Source organism: Neophocaena asiaeorientalis, unplaced genomic scaffold, assembly GCF_003031525.2.
Source record: "Neophocaena asiaeorientalis asiaeorientalis breed wild unplaced genomic scaffold, Neophocaena_asiaeorientalis_V1.1 scaffold265, whole genome shotgun sequence".
NCBI lineage: Eukaryota > Metazoa > Chordata > Mammalia > Artiodactyla > Phocoenidae > Neophocaena > Neophocaena asiaeorientalis.
The window spans coordinates 447148-471199 of record NW_020172172.1 but is presented as its reverse complement, the minus strand read 5'-3'; the positions used below and the strand labels follow the sequence as shown (position 1 = coordinate 471199).

At 46.4% G+C, this 24052-nt stretch overlaps 1 protein-coding gene across 2 annotated transcripts in view; it reads right to left on the bottom strand.

Moving 5' to 3' along the window:
• Positions 1-24052, bottom strand: part of TRANK1 (tetratricopeptide repeat and ankyrin repeat containing 1) — a 66261-nt gene that overhangs the window by 36185 nt on the left and 6024 nt on the right. For both annotated transcript variants that reach the window (XM_024756545.1, XM_024756554.1), the window contains 10 exons: positions 23207-23357; positions 20490-20608; positions 17877-17960; positions 17138-17291; positions 15257-15388; positions 12894-13064; positions 6882-7043; positions 6086-6340; positions 4365-4541; positions 826-3717 (listed from right to left, as the gene is read on the bottom strand). In XM_024756545.1, the coding sequence (XP_024612313.1) occupies positions 826-3717; positions 4365-4541; positions 6086-6340; positions 6882-7043; positions 12894-13064; positions 15257-15388; positions 17138-17291; positions 17877-17960; positions 20490-20608; positions 23207-23357 (4297 nt within the window). The remainder of the gene's footprint in view (positions 1-825; positions 3718-4364; positions 4542-6085; positions 6341-6881; positions 7044-12893; positions 13065-15256; positions 15389-17137; positions 17292-17876; positions 17961-20489; positions 20609-23206; positions 23358-24052) is intronic.

Sequence of the window (24052 nt, the reverse complement as noted above, 5' to 3'; positions counted from 1 at the left end):
CTCTTCGGAAGAAAAGCTGCTTTCTTTCAGGATTAATGACTTGTAATTGACGTATTACTTTACATTTTAGAAGCAGGTGCTTCCAAAGTGCTTTAACAAAAGTTCTTAAGCAGTTTAAATGTTCCCCTGAAATGTTTTCATGTCATGGCCAACACCTTAAGCTGTAATTACTTAGAGGTTCATTTCCATTCAACCACAGCTTAAATCATCAACCTAAGAATGAGTAGCGATGACTACTGAACTTAATGGTTACCAAAGGGGGAAGGAGGAGTGGATAAACTAGGAGTTTGGGATTAACATATACACACTACTATATATTAAAATAGATGACCAACAAGGACCTACTGTATAGCATAGGGAACTATACTCAACATTTTGTAATAATCCATAAGGGAAAAGAATCTGACAAAGAATATATATATATAACTGAAATCACTTTGCTGTACACCTGAAACTAACACAACATTGTAAATCAACTATACTTCAATAAAAAAACAGAAAAAAGGGGGATTCCCTGGCGGTCCAGTGGTTAGGACTCTGCGCTCTCACTGCGGACGGCTCGGGTTCAATCCCTGGTCAGGGAACTAAGATCCCACAAGCCAAGTGACCAAAAAAAAAAAAAAAAAAAAAGAGAGAGAGAGAGAAAAGAATGAGTAGTGGCAAAAATCATAAGATCTCTTGTTCATGTGGGTAGTTACTAACAAACTCCAAAATATTATCCTTAGCTACAAGAACCCAACAAAAGCTAGGCCACAGCTTCAAAAGTAGCCCGAGGTCAGTGCCCAAGCACCTCCCCTGTAGGGAGAGCCCAAGGCCTGGACGTACCTGAGTGGGACCTGTAGTTCTGGTACAGCTGGTAGATCTTCTTGGGCTTGCGCACTGCATACTGCTTGTCCGTGGTGTTCTTGCTGGCGTAGTGGAACAGAGAGCGCAGATCACTGAAGCGGAAGGCCACGCCCTTCATGATGCTCTGAGCCGTGTCCCCGGTGAGGAACATGGCGTTGGGGTCATTGATACATTTCATCAGCAGCACCAGCTCCGCTTGGGTGAAGTCCTGGATCTCATCACCATAGAGCTCATGGATGGACCATGGGAGCACCTTGAGCTTCGACAGCCTCCGGGACAGGTTGTATAGCACATCCTCTTCATCAAAGTACCCTTTCTGAGACCTGATCTGCTGATACAAGCAGAAGAGGCCATAGATCTCACTCCGGTCTTCCTTGAAATTGGGGGACCGCTTCCGCCCTAATTGCTTATATGCTTCTTCTGTCAGTCTCCCCTGGGGGCAGCTGAGGGCCTCAAAAGACCCCTTCAGAAAAGACTTTATTTCTTTCCAAATCAGGGCAGGGTTGTAGGAAGTTTTGCCTTTGATCATTTTGGGCCATATTTCATTGGCAAACACCTCAAATGTCACGTACACCCGGGGGTCACTGTCACATGGGCGTGTCTCCACGGTTGTTTCCTCCTCACCATAGTCCCTGTCTGCCTCAGCCTCCTCCTCATCTTCCTGACAGTTGGTGACAGTCAACTCTTCCTGCATGGACCATCCTACGATGGATCTTTTCAAGCTGCCATCTTCATTTCTCAGAAAAAATGGTCTGGGCAGAGAAGCATCAAGCAGGAGGAGCAGCTGCTTGGAAGTGACAAACAGAGGAAAGTTCTCATCCCGCAGGTCCTGGAGTTTGTGGACATTGGGTTCCAGTGGTTTGTAGTGACTGGTGGCCTTGGTAGACTTGGAAAGCTCAATGAAATTTCTCTGTACCTCCTGGCACAGGACGTGGTTCTTGGTCACGAAGATCTGATGTAGATGCTCCAGCTGGTGGGGCTGTTCTGGGGTGGGTCCTTCCACCCCTTGTTCGGAGTCCCCTGGCTCCCCACTGGCTCCCCCCACACAGGCTTCACTCTCCTGCTCCTCTTCTAGGCTGTCCACTGTTACCACCTCAGTGGGTCCTTCTTCCTCCTCCTCTTCGTCCTCCTCCTCCCCACCTGGACCCTCCTTTGCGGGTTCCAGTTCCAACCTTCGCTTCAGCCAGATCTGCCTGGCCAGCAGCGGGCTTCCCGCCTGCTCGGCTTTCTCCCAGTAACCGTGGAATTTCTTCCACAGCCTGTACAAGCAGCAAGTCGTCTTGCCAGTGCCGCTCCGCCCGATGAGGATGATAGCTTCCAGTGGCCTGGGGTTGAGGTTGATCACCGCGTACTCGAGCTCACCCACCCGGAAGGGGTACTCCACCGTGGCTGTCGTGTCGTTGAGGATGTTGGAGGCCATGCTGGTGCTGAAGCTGTGGAACTTCATAATGTTATACTCCGTCTCCACCGCGCTGGCAGGGGGGAAGTACTCAGGATCCACGTGTGCCCCGCCCTTCTCGGCCTCCGTGTCCTCCACGTAGCAGCGGGGTATCCGCTTTTGGATTTTCATACTGTCGGACACCTGGCGCTTGTTGATACCCTTCAGCTTCTTGCGCAGGACGCAGGACAGGCCCCGGTTGTAGGCGCTGCAGATGGCCCTGATGGAGTCCGACAGTTTGCTGTGATCTAAGATGATGTCCCAGATCCGGATGATTTCCGTGTAGACCCGCCTCGCCTTCTCGGTGGGGTGCGCACTGTGCTCCGCAGCCATGATCTTCTCGGGGTTCTCGCTGCACCGCGGGGAGAAGTCAATGGCGAGCTCCCACAGCATCCGGGCCCCTTTGTCCAGCTTGGCCTCGAAGAGCTGGATGCTTCCTTTCAAGTTCTTCAGCCGCTTCTGCAGGCCCCTGGTCCATTCACCATTGCCGAGCTTCTGGATGGCGAGGATAATTTTCTTCTTCATGAACTTGGTCATGACCTTGCTGGACAGCTTCTTCAGCATCTCCGAAGTGCACTCGATCTCCCATGTCATGTTCTCGAAGTCCAGGAGGCAGGCCTCCATCTCCGGCACGTTCTGGTCGTCCTGGTCGTCGCTGCCCTCTGTCCCCCTGCGACCAGCAGACACAAGCTGCGGGGTCCCGAGGCCTGCCTGCGCATGTCCCTCTGCGGCCTCAAGGACTGCGGGGTTGTTCCCACTGCAGTCAGAGCCCCCCGCCCCCGGGGTGCCCTGTAGCTCCTGTTTCTCTCCTACGGTGCCAGCTCCTGTCCCCAGAGGCTCGGAGTCCTGTGGACAGTCCTCCTGGAGGGACGGATCCAATTCCACCTGCTGAATCAAAGCCGTGATGTCCTGCACAAGGCGGTCTCTCTGCGAACAGGGCCTGGCAGCCCCAGGCTCTGGCCTCGTAGTCTGGGCATCCGGCAGGGTCTCCCAGCTTTCAGGGACCCCGGCTCTTCTGGGTGGGGTTCTTGCAGTGCTGCTGCAGGACAGCGACTTGGAGGAGCCCTTGAGTGGAGCCGTGTGAGCCGGGGCTGCACAGCGTGGGGGCTTCCCTGGGTGGGCGGCAGCATCCTGTCGGCCCCGGCGCCTGCTCTCCTGCAGGGCTTTGTTCCAGGCCAAGAGCAGTGCGTCTGTCTTCTTCACCCGGTGCCGGGCATCTCTGCCTTCCTTGTTCTTCAGGTTGAGGTTGATGTCAAACTTCACCAGCAGATCTATCAGCTTCCCCATGCGCTTCAGCATGCCCTTCTGGAAGAGGATGTGCATCAGCGTGTTTCCGCTGTTGTCCTGGATATTGGGGTTGAGGTAGTAAAACTCGGTGGGCTTGGACCAGAACAGATCCAGCAGGTGGCTGAGGAAGTTAAAACCGATGTCAGCTGAAAGACACAAAAATCCTGTGAGTGCTGAACGGCTTTTCTGGGGAGCAGAGACGCCAGCCGGGGGTCCTCAGAACACTGAACTTCCCCAAGGATTTGATAACCCAGTGGTTCTCAACTGGGGGCGATTTGCTCCCCAATGGACGGGTGGCCGTGTCTGGAAACATTTTTGATTGTCGCAATTTAGGAGGTGCTACTGGCATCTAGTGGGTGGAGGCCAGGGATGCTGGTAAATATCCTACAATACACAAGGCAGCCCCCCCAGCAAAGGATTTATCCTGCCCAACTGTCAATAATGCTAAGGTGGAGAAACCCAGAAATCACAGTAAATATTCCAGTAAGAGCCTTTATGTCAGGACCCTTGAAGTGGTGTAAATAAATGGAAAGTATTTGCAGCTATGGACAGCCGATTCTTAAGTTTGGAACTTAAGAATCCTCCTCCATCAACCCACCCTGACCGTTCACCATGATGGTCACTCCTTCCCATCAAGCTATGGGTGAGGGGCCAGGAGATACAGGCCTGGCCAAGAAATGGGCCTTTTCCAGATGGTTAGTTTTCCCAGTAGGAAAGACCAAGGAGCACAGCATCCATTCTAACACCCAGCTTCCTCCTCAAGAAAAAGACTGCTTACAAAATAAAGGCCTACCTTTGATATCTAGAAAGATGTGGAGTGCGGCATGCAAAGGAGTGTCGCCTTCCGTGAGAGAAATGCTACGGGGGTCCGCACCCTTGGTCAAGAGGAGGAAGGCCAGCTCAAAGTCCCCGTGCTTCAGGCACATGGCAAGTGGCTGCTCCTGGCTGCCCTGGAGACCCTCGGGCGAAGCTGGGGGAGGCAGAGAGAAGGGACCGGTGAGCAGCATCCCTGAGCCAAGGTCAGCAGGGCCCACCTGAGGAGGGCGGGACCGATTCTGCCCTTTATTCCAAATCAAGAGGGGGTGCTGACCTGACTTCTGAGGGCCTCCTGCCACGCCCCCTTTCTGGGAGGCAAGGGTTTCCCAGTGCCCTTGGAGGGAAAGCCTGCCCCCTTCAGGTGTCCTGTCCCTGGGCCTCACCTCTGTCTCTCCATCTCCCCCTCCCACCCCGCCACGGGACCACCATCAGCATTGGAGTAGGGATGGCGTGAACAACGGAACTCCCAGTGTTTGCCCAACACAGTCCTGGACATACACTCGGTGACCTGGACGTGAGCGCGCTTCCCACATCCTTTGCTTCTAGGAAGCTTCTTCCCGAGAATGCCCATCAGCCCTCATTTGCCATGTTCCCTGACACATCCCCACTGCCACATCACCTTCTTTTTAGCTCAGTCCACACCTCCCCTCTGCACTGCAAGCTCCCTGACCTCCACCTGCTGAGGACTGCAGCCCTCCTGCATTGCCACCCACCGCCAGCCATATGTTCACTGTCCATCCTTGTGCCCTGGCACCTGACCCCGGGGAGGCCCTCAATAAGTGCTTGCTTCATCAGGAACAAAACAGGAATTCCATAACCGCCATCGTTTCTGGGCAAAGGTAGTAACACTCCATGCAAGGAATGAGTTTGAAGACATAAACCACAGGCGGCCTTCCATCTACCTCCTGAAACCCGTGGGTAGAGCCAACACCTGAAGGCGTTGTAAGTCACTTTGAGAGTTGGGACCAATGTGGCATCACTCCTTCTGAAGGTCATTTCCCCTTAAACGGCAAGGCAGGTGGAAAACCACACAGCCAAGGCGCTCCGCCAAGAGTCTGCATCCATGAACTCATTGAATATTCCAAACAGCTCTAAGAAAGGGGGATTAGTTTCATTCCCATTTTATAAATGAGGAGACGTCAGTAGTTACAGTGGCCAGTTAGTAGTGGCCTAAGTGGGGGGAGCGTAAGGAGGAGGTTAGTGCTTCCAAATTCGTTTTAAAATAAAACCTGATCCAGCAAGACGTCTGCACACTCCAGACATACATCCAGCCAAGCCTGACTGTGCCGATTAAAACAGCAGATGTTTCCTCCCACCCATTATTTGGCTGTTTCTTTAAAAAACAAGCACCACAAATCCCAATCCATGGAAAAGAATGTCACAGCGTTTGACAAGGACCCCTGCGGCATACTGAGTGCAGGGAAAAGTCCAGTCGGAGGTTGGAAGGAAATGACCGCTGTGGCTACACCAGGGCCCAGGCCCCCTCCATAGGCCTGAGGTTTCTTACACGAGAGAAAGGGAAGAATTCACAAAAATGCATCGACCCTATCACTGTTTCCAATGAGAAGATAGGGAGGAGGAAGAGAATGAGGCAGAATTTAAAGGAGTCTCTGAAATCAAGCAAAAAGCCCCATGAACTGTGGCACCTGGACTCCCCTGGGATGTCCTCCCGGTGCTGACTCAGCATCTGGGACTCACCTCCGTGGTCTATCAGGTGGCCCAGGAGCAGGGTCTTCCGCTGGTCCCAGGTGCTGAGGCCGGGGAGGATGGCACAGAGGCTGAGGTTCGAGAGGTCACAGTCTTTGATGAGACAGTCCCCGGACGGTGGCTCCCCACTCACTTTGCGGGTCAGCAGCAGAAGCACTTCAGGCCATTTCCGTTTTTCCAGTAAAAACTTGATGAAGGCGTTGGCACAGTCGCGGTCAATGTCATAGACCAGGTCGGGAGGGATTTCTTTCAAAAACAAGAACACACCACACTCCAGAAAAAGGTTCATGTGATTTCTGTCCCCAGCCAAAACCCAACACAGAGGGACATCATCACCCCAAGTTACGGATCAGTATCTTGAAGACGTGGGGAAACCATAAACAAGTACTTAGTTAGTTGGGTCATGCTACTCAACCACGTGTGAACCTCAGTGTCAGCACTGGTGCGTGAGCTTCTTGGGAAGGTTGGGAACACCCAAGGAGTGTAGAGTCCTAGCCAATAGAAAAGAGAAACATCTGTGGTATTTTAAATAAGGATAGTATCTGCAAATTCCAGGAGGCTGCGTGAAAAACTAATAACAGAGGTTGCCTCTGCGGATGAGATTTAGAGACTGAAGTTCAGGGGTGGATGATCGACTTTTCACTGAAGAATGTTCTGCGTTGTCTGAATGTTTTACATGTAGATCATGGCATTTATTTTTTAATCAATGTTTAAACAGATAGTAGAAAAGAGTTTTAAGGTGCGTAGAGCATCTTTGAACGCTACTGAAGGTTGTGAGAAACCTTACCTTGCCGAGAAGAAAGGAGGCGCAAGAACCTCTGAACCACTTTTTGCTTCCAAAAGTTTTTCTGCAACAAGCGGCTTCCTGAATTCATGTATGTCACTAGCTGCTCAGAGGCCTTCCGGAAAGTGTCGCCCTCGCTAGCTGGTCCCCCGCCATTGCTCAGTCCTGCAAAATACCCCCGAGTGCTGCTTGTGACTGCAGAGATCACAGCCCCGTAGATTGCAAGGATGACCACACCTCTCCACTCCTCTGTGGAGCCAGGAGACTTTGAAGTGCCTGTTCCCCTCCCCGACCCTGACTCTGGCCTGGCTTCATGACCTGCTGTGACCAGGAGAGTGCAGCAGATGTGATTTTTGTGCCATTTCTGAGCCTGGGCCTCAAGAGGCCTTGTTTAGTTCTATTCAGATCCAGGCTAGATAAGAAACATCATAAAACAAAGAGGAATCAGTTCAGTTGTCCAAACTGAGCCCCAGAGATGTGAAAGAGCCCAGCTAAGATCAGCAAGAAGCAGACACTTGAAGGAGTTCTGTTAAGGCTATGAGAACTGCCCAGCCTCAATGGCTGAGCTGCAGGATCATGAGCTAAATAAGTGCTTGTTGCTCTAAGCCACTAAGTTTGAGGGCTGTTTGTTATGCAGCAATGGATAACTGATACAACAGTTCAGGGAAGTGATGGCAGGAGGGTGGCTTACTGCAGCAGCAACATCAACTACATGCCAGCCACCCATGCATCTAACTGGCAAGTGGAAAAAGCCAAGAGTAAGAAGCCACCTCTCTGGCCATAAGAGGGAAAACATTATCCCCTTGGTTTAATTTACTGAGAAAGTAGTCATAATTAGAAATCAACCACTGAAGAAAGGTTGAAAAAGGGCAAATGTTTTATTTGGTATCAGATCATACACTCAGAAAGCTCTCTTGGTGAAAATGGAATCCTACTGAACAGATAACTGGACATCTGTTTTCACACCCAACGAGATGGGCCTGGCCCACAGCATAAGTGCTATCATGTGATGAACAGGTGAATGCATGTTCAATGTCATGTTCTAACAGAATAGGAACTTTAGAGATGGAAAAATAAAAGCATCCTATTATCAGCCATGTCTCCCACAGCAGACCCTGAGGCAAGGATCTGTGTGCAAGTAGTTTATGAAGGGAGAGACCAGTGAGGGTGGGGGCATCAGGTCAGGGTCGGGGAGGAACCAGGCAGGGTGTGAGCTCAGGCTGAGTCCCACAGGGTGGGGGTGTGCCTTGCCTGACCCCTGGGGGGATCTGGAGTGAGTCACACCTCAGAGCTGTGCCATCCAAGGCAAGGGAACCGGGCTTTCAGATTCTCACCTCTTTCTGCCACCGGCCACAGCCTGCCTTGGGAGGATGTAAATTCCCAGGCACTTCTGGTTTGAAGGAGCCTGAGCAAAACAGGCTCCATAAGCCCATAGGCTGTTCTCCTTGAGAAGGAGCCTTAGGTGCTGGCTTTGCAAAGTGAAGGCACACCAGGGAGCACACAACAATGGGAAAGGACCCAGGGGACCCAAGCAGAGTTCTGATGTCAGCTGCCTGCCTTCTGATACACACCTGGATCACCTTTCAACAGATCAGAGCACCAGAAACACACACACCCCAACTTCTGGGGCAAACGCCCACTGCCCTCTAATCAAGAGACCTTCTGGTGCCAGATGGAAGCAAGAACTAACATTAACCCTAGCACTAACCTCCAGAGAAAAGGAAATGGAAAACCTTGGCAAAGGAAGACTTATATCACCTCAGTGAGCTGCCTATTCTGAGGCAAAGAACATGAACTGTGTGGTGTAACAATGATCGACTAGCACCCCTGGGTTTGGCATCCCACCTTCATCCTAGAATGCCTATGAAGACACAGAAAACAATGAAAACTCAGGAACCAGGAGAATAGGACGCTTGGTAAAGGAGGAACTTCCTTCACCACCAGGCAGATGGAAACCTGCCACTTGTCCCCCTACCTCATGCCTCAGGGCATCATTCCTCCACCAGGGCAGTTAGTTTAGTACAAAAGTCACTTGAAACTGAACAGAAATATACCAAGCTTGACAAAAGAGACAATTAGATGCAGTTGTATAATAAACGCAGGGTTGTGTGCTTCAGAATAATTAAGAAGGTGGTCAGATCAGAGAAGGGTCCTGAAATCAGAAAAGAAACCAGAGAGTGATATATCAACAACATAAAACAGCATAAAAGGAAAGGTGCTGAAACACTGACAATGGTAGCCCTGGGTCTGCATCTCTGGGTAGGTACGGGTGATTTGTTTATTACTCTGAACTTGTCTGGTTTTTTTCTAAATTTTCTATAAGCTTAATAAGAGAGAAAAGAAGCGTCAGGATATAGAATTGCTTATACATGATAATCACAGGTTTTTTAAAAAGATGACTACATAAGTACTGAACAACAACCAAAAGACTGGATAAAAATATGCCAAGGTGTAATTACAATAAAATTTTGTTTTTATATAAAATGAAATTTTTACAAATTTTCTACAATGATCATATTTAGTAGATATATACAAGCAGATTTGAAATTAAAAATTAAAACTACAAGAGATCTTCTGAAGTTGCAAGCACTCAGAAGTGTTAGAAATAAATCATTTCAAAGAGATTTTGTTTTTGCATGAAATCTTCCTTTTGAGCTAAAAAAGGTGAAACTGGTAAGTTTTATTACATATATTTTATCAATTGAAATTTATCAATTTCACCATCTCATTTTTATTTTAATTTACCATCTCATTTTTATTTATTTTAATTTACCATCTCATTTTTATAAAAGAAAAAATGTGTAACTATAAATGCATGGAATAAGAGTAAATGACTAAATCACAACTATACTGATTTTTTCAGGCAGGTGGGCTTATGCAGAATTAATATTTTCTTGTTTTCCTTTCCTACATTTTGTAAATTTTCTTTTTTAAAAAAGAATCTATTGCTTTATAATGAGGAAGAAGTATCATCAATACCGCACATCTGCATTTACTGAAAACAGGGCATTGTGTGGTGCTGAGGGATTTGAGGATGACACACCATGGCCTGAGTCACAGGCTCCGTTTATGCGGGGAAACAGACACACAGAGAAGGTCCGCATCCTCTTAGTGCAGAGCTAGAGGCGCCTTCACAGAGCAGAAAGCAGCTGGCGCCCAGGGGAGGACCAGAGAGAAAGGCTTCAGAGGCCTGGATTCGTTCTCACTCTGAAAGGCCACGCACTAGTGAATCAGAGAAAATCACAAACAACTGCGAGAAAAACAGAGACTCCAATCTCGTTGGTCCTGAGGACAGTCGAGCATCAGCTGCTGGAGAAGGTGGACATGCTGCCATCTAGTGGTGGCTGTGAGAGGCCGGGAAAGACAGGTAACCCTGACCACTCAGGTTCACACCCCCACGCTGCCCACTCCCGGTGGGCTCTGGCTTCCCCCAGCAGCTAGTGAGAAAGGCAGAATCAGCAGATATTTAAGATTCTATTATACCACGAAACTGAAAAAAATCAAAACTTTAAAAACAAAAGCAAAAGTGCATGACATGCTAAAGTCTACAGCATTCTAAGAATTTAGATTAGAATTAATGAACAATAAATTTGCAAGCTCATCAGCCATTTTCTACCATTCATTGGTGGTCCTTCTCTAAAAGTTTATTTTAAAACCTTGAAATTCATTGGCAGAGAAATCTGTTTGGTTAGTTTCAATTTCTCAAACAGTAGAAACCATCCCGAAACTGAGATTACAGGTATAAGCTCTCAGGAGGCCTCTCACAATAATTTATTAATTACACCACCTCACAGAATTACAATTACAATTCCTGAAAAGAGAAGTCATTTAAAAACTAAACATGACATTTCACAGCTTTAAAAGAACATCCCAGAAAAACAGGACTCTGCAAATACATTTATTCCCATGTTCTCACAGAAACAACGGGAGATATTTTAAATAAATGAATAAAAATTAAAACATAGATGGGGAAACAGGGGGCAGTGTTAAAGGAAAAGCAGCTTCAATCTCCCTCACATAAAACTTTCCTGACCCTGGAAATTGCCACGATCCCCAGCCTGGCAGGGTGCCTCCCACTCTCCCCACCACACACACCCCATGTGCTGCCTACAACCTGCCGTCTACTCACCCATTCCAGTGGGGGAGTGTTTCTGGAGAAACACATCCAAATAACTTCAATAAATGCACACTAACCATATATTAAGTATTAATAAGTCTAGTTGTTCATTCATAAATACAAACCATCCAAAGATCAGAAGATAAAATAGGAAAAGCAATAGCACAAAAGAGAAGCAAGAAGAGGGATCAACTAAGCCCCCAAAAAACATAAATAACTCACAGAAGAGAGGACAACGGTCTTTAAAAAAATTCTCACCATTCTTAAAGGCCATTCGAGAAGTGGCAAATGTCAATCAAGCACAAGTTGTCACAGATAAGAAACAGAGAACCAGAAAGAGTTCTTAGAAATGAAAACTGAGTTTCCAAATTAAAAAATGCAATAGGCAAGCTGAATTATAAAAGGAAAAGCTAAAGTCCTAGTTAAAGATCTCGAAAGAAAAAAAGGAGATAGAAGACGTTAGGGAAAGTAGAGAGACATGTTACAAATTCAGGAAGCTCATCCATGTGAAAGTGGTGGCAAAGAGATGCTGGAAGGGAACAAAATGATAGAAAATAAGTTCTCTGAGCTAAAAAAAGTTAGATTGAAAGAGGCCAGCAGGTGCCAGACAAGAAGAATGAATACGGACCCACATCTAGACACATCCCAGGGAAATTCCACAACTCTAAGGACAGAAAATTCTAAAAGGGAAAATAAATGAAACTGACATCTAATCAGTAACAGAGGCTAGAATACAAAGTTGTAAGGAACGAGGTTTTACAGAGTATTTCATAAATCTAAGAGACCCCAGATTGTCAGACACACCAGAAAACGCTGCCATTAAACTGTGACACGCCACTGATTGTGAAACACATACGTTTCAAAGGTGGCAAAATGTGGGGGGAAAGTGCAACTGAGGATCGATAAAATACAGTGCTTATATGCAGACCAATTCTCAATCTAAGGATAAAGACATTTTCAAAAACACCATAAGTCTACTATGCATATCTCCTCCATGAAAAACTTACTGGAGTTGGTACCTAGCAGAGTAAGAGAAAAATCTAGACAGACAGTGTGAGCCACAAGAGCCATATATGAGCACAAGAACTAAAAGAAGCATAATATATATGTGCTGGGGCTACCATCTAAGTTAAAGTCTAAAAATATATGTGTGTACATACATTAATACACACATACACAATAATGTGTATGTATATGTTTCATCAAGCCAGGATGCTCAAAGAGTATCACATTTAAAGAGCAAAGTTTTCAGGGCATTTGGTGATTCTTTTTTATAGGTCCAACTATGCAACTATTTGTAGAAATCATACTACCATGTAAATGTGATTTAATGGTTTTCAATGTTCAGAATCAATCTATAGATGAAGCACAGAAAACCCAGAGTTAAGGAATAGGATGTAAATGACACAGCTTTACTAGACAAAATTCAACAACGAGGGCTGACTTGTTGCACTTTACCTTTTACAGCAATTAGTCCATATATGCCGTCCCAAACTTACAGATCAAAAAACAGAGCTATAAGTGTAGTTTTTTTTATTTAAAAAAAAATTTTTTTTACATCTTTATTGGTGTATAATTGCTTTTATAAGTGTAGTTTTAATTGTTAGCTATGGTTTCTGAAAAGTGGGCTTGATTTTTGTTATCTCATGTTCTGTCTGAATTTTTTCTTTCTTACTGTGTGCATGCATGGAAAAAAAAAAAATCACCCTTACTGCCCAAAGGTAGACTTGCCAAGTTTCCAGAAAGTGGTAGACACTCTCACAGTAAGAGTTGCTTCATTCTATCTTAGCAGTGCTCACTTCCATCTTCATGTACCAAGAAAAGATAAACTGATTTGTACCTAATGGTGCAGAACCAGTTTTGCCCCCTCTAAAAAGTTAATTCCCTGGAAACTGTACCTGAGAGGTCCTTAGAACATGCTGCCAGCTTTTCCAAGTGGCTGTTGATTTTCTCAATGGCTTTGAAGTTCTTGCTCCTCTTTAGGACATCCACGGCGGACCGGGACTGTCGATCCAGCAGAGTGGGGTCTGCCCCAAAGCTCAGGAGCATCTGCACATCGTCTGTTTGTCCTAGAGCAGGCCAAAGTGAGAAGCGGGGTGGGGTTTGTCATGGTTTCTTCCATAAGGAGACGTCCCCATGAGTGCACTTCCTCCCAGTTCCCGGCCCGAGCAGCCTGGGGCAAGGGGACCAGTGTCCCTCTCTGCTTATAGAAACTGATGGCCTTGGGCAATTCAGCCAAGTCCCCAGAGCAAGGAGTCCTGTGTGGAATGGGAAGGGCAATAGCTTTTAAGAGGTTCAGAAGTGCGCTCCTCTCTACCTTTCTCCCCTCTCCTTGGCAACAAGCAAGGAGAGGGGGAATATGGTTACTAGGCAACAGTTACAGCTGTAAGGATGACAGCAAGCTGTGACTTCAGATTTCTTTATTCCCTAGAGAGGAAACAGAATATACTCCCAGAAAAAAAAGCCTGTCTGGAGACAAGAGAAGAAAGTGGCAATTGCTTTTGCATCAGGGTCTTCTTGTCACTGTTTCAACCCTTGCAGCCCCACCTCTGGCTACCAGCTCTATTTACTGCTTTTTTTTTTTGCAGTACGCGGGCCTCTCACTGCTGTGACCTCTCCTGCTGTGGAGCACAGGCTCCAGACGCGCAGGCTCAGAGGCCATGGCTCACGGGCCTAGCCGCTCCGCGGCATGTGGGATCCTCCCGGACCGGGACACGAACCCATGTCCCCTGCATCGGCAGGCAGACTCTCAACCACTGTGCCACCAGGGAAGCCCTCCATTTGCTGCTTTGACATATCTATTTGCCAAGCATCAAGGTGGCTCTGTGATCACAGGTGCAACAGATTTCAGAATGTAACAGGTGTATCCCTGGAGGTACCAAGACTTATGTGAGCACAGAGGTTAAAGGAATCAATGCCCAATTCCCAGCTTCCATACCCGTGCTTTCCTAAAATTCACCACCTTAACAAAGCACCTCTACTCCAGGTATCGTCCTGCTGGTGATGCTCTCCTTCCCCATCTCCCCAGTCACAGCTGCTTTTCTCCCACTTTACAAAAATAAGACAAAATTAAAAATTCATACTTCTTACCCATCAAGTACCACACTGTGATAGGCAGAATTCTCAGACAGACCCTGAGATTCCCAACCCCTGGCGTACACACACCTTCTCCCAGTTACCCATTTTAATACTAATCTAAATTCTGCTATGATGAGACTTTGCAAATGTATTTAAGGTCCCAAAGCAGTTGACCTTAAGGTAGGGAGATTATCCTGGCCTGATCACATGAGCCCTAAAGGTCAAAGGTTTAGAGGTCAGAGACAGAAGAGGGCAGAGATTCAAAGTATGAAGAATCTGATGTGCAAGAAGTTTTCCCCTGCTGGCTTTGAAGACTGAGGAGGCCACAGGACAAAGAATGTGTGCGATCTGTAGAAGCTGTCAGCCAGCAAGAAAACGGGACCTCTGTCCTACAACTACAAGGAACCGGATTCTGCCACAATCACGTGAGCTTGAAGGAAGGGCTGGAACTCCAGATGAGAATGCAGCCTCAGCCAGTACCTTGATTACAGTCTCAAGAGACACTGAGCAGAAAACTCAAGTCATATCATGTCAGACTACTAACCTACAGAGTTAGAGTGTCATTTTAAGCCACTAAGTTTACGGTGATTGGTTACATAGTGTAGAGAACTCATGCAATTACCAAAGTATTTCCCCAAAGGAGGTGAAAGCTCTTGACCTCCAGAGTATCAACCTAAGGGAAAATCAAGTAGCTGCCAAGCCCCTTTTATTTTATTTATTTTTTTTTTTTTTCAAGCCCCTTTTAAAAGGCACCATGACACATCCTTCTCTCACCTCCCTCCAAAATTATTTTTTTTAACAATTACTTACAGAAAATTTAATATATTTATGTTGCTTTGGTGATCTCTATAGTAATAATAATTTTGTAATAATTAAATCCAGAAAAAAATTAGAGTCTTAAATCACAGCAAGTTTTTTTAAAATTTAAAGCTATGTAAGTACTTTTGCTCAAGAAGAGTATCACTGGATGAGACTTTCAAGGATAAAATATATTAGAGTATACTTCTTTCTGAAAAGCAAACTGAAAATATGATCCAAAAAAAAAAAAGAGTGCATAATTTGATATTTTTGACTATTAAAGCCTGTCACGGGATGGCAAGGGTAAAGCAGTCAGCTGCGTGGGTTCCCTAGCACCTGAAGTCACTCCACCCACAGCACAGCTCTGAAGGGTGCTGCCACTTACGCTTGGTGAGGTACCCTGGGGAGTGGGCGGCAACCACGTGCAGGACGGTACGGCCATCCTCGTCCTTCTGGTTGATGTGACCTTTCCACTCAGGCTTGTAGTCCATTAACCACTTGAAAAGACGGTTTTCCCCTGAAGGAATGAGTTACTGATGTTATTTTCAACACACAGAAAAGCTGCAAAGCAAATCACTGTGCACCACACCGAGGGAACCCAAGGGGCATCCAACACACATTGTCACTTGCCACAAACAGGTGTGGAGACACAGAGTTTGTGCATTGAAAGGATGAGTCATATAAAGTTCATAGAAAACTGAAGTCAGATTCCCTAGAAGCAGAGCCTGAGACAGAGATTCTTGTATGTGTGATTTATTGACAGAGGGAGAAAGACGGGGAGGGAAGCAGGGCAGGGGATGAAGGGAAGCAGAGATGTGGCCTCAGCTGAGTCGGCTTCAGCCTGATCCCACGGGGAGCTGTGGAGCAGGCACTGCACTACAGTGCTGACCCACCTTGAGGCAGGAGCTCACCTTTTGTACCCCGGTGTCAATCAATCCAGAGCTACAGAACCGCCTCCAGAGAGGGACATGGTGCCTATTGGCAAAGAGCAGCTCCCTGGCAAAGGAGGCAGCTGTGGTGCAGCAGGTGGGGCTGGGGACACTGGTCGTAAAGAGAACCTGGGCAGGGCAACAATCATTACCCCACTACATTACTATCAACAGGACAGACATTTCAAACTCTTTCCGAAGACTCCTTCCTTGTAAGTCCTGGAAAGCCACATAATTCTGCCAACTCTGTGGACACCATTTGTCACCATGTCAGTTTTCCTCTGAGAGACAAATCGGGGATAAACTTGAAGACTTGATCTCATCCACACCTGCCTCTAACCGCGGGAGCAAACTTAAAAAGTAGACACAGAGAGGAATTGTGACTTTCATACCCAGAGGCACACCTAATTTGAAACTGGGAGGATTGGATCAGATTGCTTGTAATCAGACTTCATACTTTTAAATGTCTTATCCACTGTATGAGAGTGAAACCTTTTATGGATTCTCCAACAGATGAAATGTATCACGATAGGGCAAATCTGGCTGAAGCAAAGATGGGGGCTCAGGTCTTCAAGCCACTGGCCACCCCCACTCCCATCCTGAGGAGATGCTACAGCCTAAAAGAGGAAGACAGTGTAGACAAGTTCTCTTGGCTCCTTCTGGCTCTAAGATAGTGTGGGTCAATGTCCAACGGTGAAGCTACATATGCTTAGAAAAGAAAAACAGACTTCTATCTAAAGTGTAAATGTGGATATTGTATGTGTGTGTTTTAATGATAAAAATATTTTAAAATTCAAATCCTATAGCCAGGTGGTGAAGACTCAAAAAAGACAAATTATATGTACACATATGAAAATAGGATTCCTTTAAAAGAACCACAAGCAAACTGTATCAGCAATAGCCAGTGTTTCCCTTGGGGTTTCCCCCCTCCCACTCCCCACAGTAGTTGGTCCTCTAGTCGAGAGAAAATGAACTCGGAAGAAGACCATGGCTGCCTTTGCCACCGGGAGGAAACTCCCTCCACAGCTTCCCTGAGAGCTCTGTCCAGCAAAGGCTGTCTGTCCCAAGGCCTGTCCTTGAATCCCAGGGCTCCACTCTGCTGCCAGGATCTGTCTGAGAACACAGCATCCTTTCAGTGTGGGCCTCTAGCTATGAGGTCCCGGGAGAAGGAAAAATGATGCTGTTTCCCTGCTGCCTTCATTCATCTGAATGATCAAATCATGAACTATTCAAATCATCTGAATATTCCACATTCTGGTTTCACTTGAGCTAAGCACAGTCCCTGAGGTCCAAGCTGGAGGACAGCGTGGAGGGCGCACCGTCAGGAGAGAACTCACTGGCCTGGATGCAGAGGCGCATGAGGGCGTGCAGAGGGTACGGTCCTATGGTCTCGATGCTCGCACCAATGGAGATGAGCCACTGGACTAGCCTGGGCACCTGTGCCGTTTTCTCATAAAGTCCGAAGAAGACACATTTCTGGAGGAAAAAAAACTACACAGGAAGAATTATGGCAGTGGCCATATCAATATGAAACTTCAAACTCCTTCCCCATAGAGTTTGGGGTTCTTTTTCTTCCAGTTTTATTGAGATATAGTTTGACATACAGCACTGTATATATTTAAGGTGTAGAGCAGAATGATCTGGCTTACCTACATCGTGAAACGATGACCACAAGTTTAGTGAACATCCATCATCTCATATAGATACACAACATTAAATTAAAAAAAGAAAAATTCTTTTTGTGATGAGAGCGCTCGGGATTTGCTCTCTCAACAACTTTCATATAGAACATACAGCCGTGTTCATTCTATTCATCATGTTGTACATGGCATCCCTAGGACTTATTTATCATATAATTGGAAGTGGTTACCTTTTGACCGCCTTCATCCAATTCCCCCTTCTCCCACCCCCCACCCATAAAGTTTAGAATCAGTAAAACCCTGATTAGCTGTGGCCCCAGCCTAAGATTACTATAAATAACAAATTTGCAGTGAGGTGGCTGAAGGGGAAGGTCCCAGACACCACAGTCCAGAAGTGGCCTGACTTGAAACCGTATGTGTCAAGAAGCCACCTTACCTCAAAGAGACTTTTCAGTGATAAATTTGGGACGTGGAGATTTCTCGGTAGCCGATCTTTTCTCTCTGACAGAAGTAGAAATGACTGATGAAAGGGGAGAAACAGAAAAAGCTGGAACAATAATGGTCTCCACATGGGTTATTAGAACAAAATTAATCTTAAGCTTTAAAACACAGAAACAAAAAAACAGAACAAGACACCCTCTAGCCCTGTCTCTTTGTTTAAGTCACCTGCCAAGCTCTTCAGCCTGAGCCATGATAACCAAAGTATCTCTGTCTGGCAAACTTCCTGTTGGTGCTGAGAGCTAAGCTCTCGCCACCTTTCCTCAAAGCCTGCTGAGGACAGGAGCAGCCGATGGCGGGCAGCATTGGGACAGTACAGGGGCAGGGAGGTAAAGAAGTAATTTCCTGCAAAGTTCTTAAAGCTTAGCAAGTAGAAGAATCAAATCCTTTTGAAATAGCCCACCCCAATTAATTCTTTAGCACATTACTGCTACTTGAGGTCCACAAGACCCTATCGAGTGGTGTGCTGGGGCAGCTCCTATCAGTGAGAGCTCACTGTGCACATCTCTTCCCAAATGTGAGTCCTCCAGTCGACTTAGCAGCTTGAAATTGGCCGTTGAAATCGAGAGAATTTACACTACAGGAAGTGGCAAATGCCGCAGATCAGGACTTTTTTTTTTTTTCCTCAGAAAGTCTGTTGTTAAACCACCGACCCTAAACTGAACCCCAGAGAAGTTAAGCAACTTTCCCTAGGTCACACAGAGAGCAAATCCTGAGAGGCCCCTACTGGGATCATCCAGGTACCCAGCTGGTCCAGGAGTTCTAGGCTTGGCATGGCCATGACTGGAGACCCAGTCTCAGAATCCACGTCCCTGACATATGCTCTTGCCGGTGGGCGTGGCACCACAGGGACTCAGTCTATGGCTACATCTTGCTTCCAGCTTCTTTCAGTTTGATGCCCACTCTTAACTGCTCACCCTAAACAGATCCTACTGCCCAGACACTCCCAGATGACAGGTCCAGGGCTCTGACAATCCTGATGGCTGGCCTGGCTTTTATAAGGTGCCTCTGTCTGCAGTGTTTGAAAATGGCCTAGGCTCCACTGCTGGTAGGATATGGGACCACCACTTGGGCTGGATTCCTGGGCCACCATGGCTGGCTGGGTGATAGCCCGTCAGGAGCTACTGGGTTCCCACTCCCTCCCTCCCCACATAGACTACGGAGCTCTATTCACATTCATCCCACGCAGGGAAGAGGGAACGTAAAACGTTCTTTCCTGGGGGCTGTAAATGGAACTACTTTCCTGTTAATGAGGCCTAGGGCCTCCCACTCACAGATCTACTCTAACACTTGGAATCACAGAATTTTAGCACTTTTAAAAATAAAACTAGAAAGATCTCTTAGTTTACCCATCTTATCGGAAAAGAGAAGATCCCAGATTTCTTGTTAACAGGGCCCTGGATTTCTGATTCCTGTTTCCCCAAGAGTGCAGCCTGCTTTCCACCCCCTCACTGCCACGTTCTCGAGACTGTAATATGGGGATGTGCTTCTGGGAGCCCGTGGCCAGACTTTAGGGGGTTCCCATGAACTCCCTGAAGCTACACTCGTAAATTGTGTGTACGTGTGTGTGCAAAGAGAGTCCCATCGATTTCATTAGATTCCCAATAGCACCCGTGACCTTCTCAAAAACCGAAGAATCCTGTATCCTACAGTCATCCAGCCTTCCTGGGTCCAGAGTCCTTACAGGCTGCCCTTGCAGTCCAGACTTTTCTGGACTGCCTGGCTTTAAAAAGCCTGCAGGTCCTTTCTAACCAAATTCCCAGCCTGGGCCAGCCCATTCTCAAGAGCGCTTATAGGCTGCCGTCAATGACAGCTACTACTCATTGGGCACTGAGCATACAGGTGCCAGGTGTTATAAAACCCCTTTGGCTCAGTGTCTGGCACACTGTAAACCCTCAATGAACATTATTATCAGGTACTTTTGGTCCATTATTTCTAATCCTCACCTCAACCGGGAGGGAAAAGGTTTATATCCTGCAACTTCCAAATGAGGAAATGAGGCTCAGAGAGGAAGGAATTAGCCCAGACTAGACTGGGGAGGATTTGGATTCAGGGAGGCACCTGTGTGGCAGTGAAGCCCAGCTTCCACAGTCCACTGGGCTCCTCCATCCTATGGATCCCTGGCTCTGGATTCAGGTCCTACAGCCTTGCTGCTTCCTGAGGGTAACAGTCCCTTGAAATCATACAGCAACCCTCTGAGAAGCACAGGCACTTGGCTAGCAAATGCTGTATAAAGAGGATTATGAAGATGAATAGGCAATTGTTTACCTCCCTCATTCCACATCACCATTAGCATCTGGACTTTACACTTCTTTGATGACAGTGGAGACACAGCCAAGAGTGAGGTTGCCACAAACTGTTTTCCTAGCTTAAAAAATGGAAACTGGCGAACCAATATGTCTCAGTGACTTTTCATCTTTAATGAGGTTAAAGTTTAAAAGTTACTTTGGCATCAAGATAAGCAAGTACTAAATTATAATCCCCCAGTGCCAGCAGAAAGAAATCGTTTAAGCAAGAATGTACTTTCCCCACAAGATCTCTTTTCACTTACATGCCATAATCCTTTCTTTGCCAACTTTTCTATTACAGATTGCCACACTTCAGTTGAGAATCCAGTAGTGAAAATATAATCAAAGCAGGGCAAGAAACTTTGCAAAACAATAGGGTCACCTGAAAGAAAGTTCCAGAATTTAGAAATTTTAACTTAGAGAAAGTCTAGAACATCTAGGAAAAGGTCCTCCAATTAAGACCACACATAGACAAATGATAAATTTAAGATAGCAAAAAAAAAAAAAGAGAACTGGGAATTCCCTGGTGGTCCAGGAGTTAGGACTCCATGCTTTCACTGCACGGGGCAAGGGTTCGATCCCTGGTCGGGGAACTAAGATCCTGCAAGCCGCGTAGTACAGCCAAAAAAAAAGGAGGGGCCATATAGGGGTGGGGGAGTGGGAGGTACAAACTACTGGGTATAAGATAGACTCAAGGAAGTATTGTACAACATAGGGAATATAGCCAATATTTTGTAATAACTGTAAATGGAAAGCAATCTTTAAAAACTGTATAAAAATTTTTAAAACTTTAAATTTAAAAAAAAGGGCCTTTTCAAAGTATATAAAATCCTATATAACTGAAGTGGTAAAATCATTTTAAGTTTGGGTGAAACTGTCCCCTAAGGCAGCACAATGTGACCTAACACTCACTTAGCTTCTCTATTTGCCAAGCCCAGTGATGGGTGTTATACTAATCCCTCAAACAAACCAATAAGGCAGTGCCTATTACCTCCATATATGGAGGAGGAAATGGGCGCTTAAGGGAAGTTATAAAACTCACTTCCTTTAAGAAAGGTGACAGGGGCTTCCCAGGTGGTGCAGTGGTTGACAGTCCGCCTGCCGATGCAGGGGACGTGGGTTCGTGCCCCGGTCCGGGAAGATCCCACATGCCGCGGAGCGGCTGGGCCCGTGAGCCATGGCCGCTGAGCCTGCGCGTCCGGAGCCTGTGCTCCGCAACGGGAGAGGCCACAACAGTGAGGGGCCCGCGTACCGCAAAAAAAAATAAAGAAAGGAAGAAAGAAAGAAAGGTGACAAATGTCATTTTCATCCAACAGTGAGAAATTATGAGAAATGAGATCAAGCTTCGTGGCTTATCGTGCAGCTAGTTCATGACAAAACCAAGACGGGAACCCAGGTCGAGCAGCTCTTTGAGTCAATTTGCACTCTTTCAAGCTAGTGGCCTTTTGCATCTCATGACCCTGCAAACTCGTGGAGGCGAACATCCAAGGCGACAGGTCAGGGGCCAGAATAACATGGCACCTCTTCTAGGAGTATCAATTTCCAAAAATGAGTAAATAGCAAAACATATATTGTATAAAAAAGATATACAATTTTCATAAATACATTTTTCAAAATTTAGAAATTGGGCCACAGGCATAACATTCATTCTCCAAACAGGTATACTTTGGTAGAAAAGTCTGGGATGCGTTACCCTAAGAAATCCTGTTAACTGCCCCCTCAGCATCCAGATTTCTTAGAGGGGCAGTCACCAAGAGACAGTTGTCTGGAATTCCCATAACTCTGGCCTGGCTTCTGACAGAACAGTGGCTTTTAAAAGACACAGAGAACAATGAGGAAGTGTAGGGAATGGGTCAAGCCATCAGGTTCAGAGGAAAGGGAAGCAGGCTTTAGTCACTGTCGGCAAAAGGCTGACGTGAAAGCTGCGACCCATTAGCACCTGTCTGGACACCTATTTCTCTGCCAGGAGACACAGCTGAGCCCACCTCTAACCCCTTCCCACCCACTGCCTGACACTGCTCTCTCCCCTTCTCTGTGCCGAACTTCCCAAAATCTGTAGGATCCCATCCACAGAGCACAAAAGTTGCTTTCCCACAATTGCAATGGGAAGAGCTGGATCTGTATCAGTTGAATCTATCGTCAGCAGTAATTTCCCCATTTCTGAAGCTGAGAGCATTTTCCAGCAATTCTAACATGTGTCATTGTTCACATTCTACCATCTGTAGAATCGGGGCATGTGCTGCTATTGATGCTGTCTCAACAGCAGAACATAAATTAGTGGCGCATCTTAAATTAGTGCAATCTTAAATTTGACCAAACACAGTATTTGAAAACAACAGCCTGACCATTGGCAGAACTTTAGACTGTGCTGTGATAACCAGGGAAAGAGCTCCTTTGTCCCTGGCAGGGAGCATATTACATTGTGTTTCAGAATTGTCTATTTTTGCCAATTCCAGGCCACGGACAAAGCCACCTCACAGGCCAGGTCTTCAGACTAATAACCCAATAAGTGATGCAAACCGCCACCCCCCGCCCAACCTGGTGTGTCCCTCGTAGACTGTCAGCTTCCACAGGCCCCTCCCTCAGCCTTTTCAGATTGGTTTTATAGCAAACAGGAACATTTTCTCGACACACTGGAGAGATACATGCAAAAATCACGTAAAACACGTAGTATAAGCAGGGAAATCCCTATGGCTAGCAACACAGAAAACTTAAGAAGTCTGAAACAAAACTGGAAAATTGGGACAACTTTAAGTGATTTGTGCAAAAGGACCCAGTTGTTTTCACAAAGGCCCCAGCCAACAAAGCTTCCCATGTGCTTTCTAGTGTAAAAACCAGTTTCATTCAAGCTACATAAATGAGCCACAAAGAAAAACACCCTGTAATTATCTCCCCAGAAACCTGAGTCCCCAGGAGGCTTTCAAAGAAATCACAAGCACTTTAAAAGAAAGAGGGTGGGCCTCCCCCAGTCCTGACTTACTGCCCATCGTGGTGAAGACTCCCACCAAGAAATCAGCAACCTGGGTCTGGTCCTGGACGCTTTGCACGAGTCTCAGACCCTTGAAAAACATGTGAGCAGCTTCATAAGGCTGGAGCAACCGCAGCAAGGAATAACCAGCTCGGTAGTATCCCTGCAACAAAGAAAAGCAAAACCGTTAACACACCCATCTTTTCTGACCTGCTGCTGAAGGCAAGATTGAGGCTGTGAGGAAACAGACTGCAGGAGTCTGACTTCTAGGTACATACAGATTTCTAACAAGCTCTGGATACAGGATTTCCATTGTTCCTGCCATTTTTTAACTGGCAAGAAAATAATCCCTTTCAAGTCCATGACATGTACAGCATCTAACATAGGACCCAGAGAGAAGGGAGCAGGCCCGGTTCCAATGACATGTGTGGTTTATGTATTCATGCTTCAAATCGCAGCCTGGCCAAGAAGGGAGGAATGAAACCAATCTTACGAATACAGTGTTCTGGAGAAGAATGAGATTGTCATGTCAGCACAGGAGTTGTTCTCTGCTCCTTTCAATCAAAGTAAACACAATTTCCAATGGTAATGACAAGCACTGAGGTTTACCCAGCCCCACATTATAGGCAACATACACCAGAGGCCAAAAAAATTTTTTGGTTTCTGGAGAGAGAGGAAAATTACAATGATTAATACAAGAAAATGGTCAGTTTTGCCTGTATATAAACTGTCAAACTCTTGAGAAGGAACAAAATGATTCGTACTGCTTTCCCCACTTTAACCATCAAAAAGAATCAGTATCAAGAGGTACCAAAACAAAACAAAACAAAAAAAAAAAAAAAAAAAAAGGGACCAAAA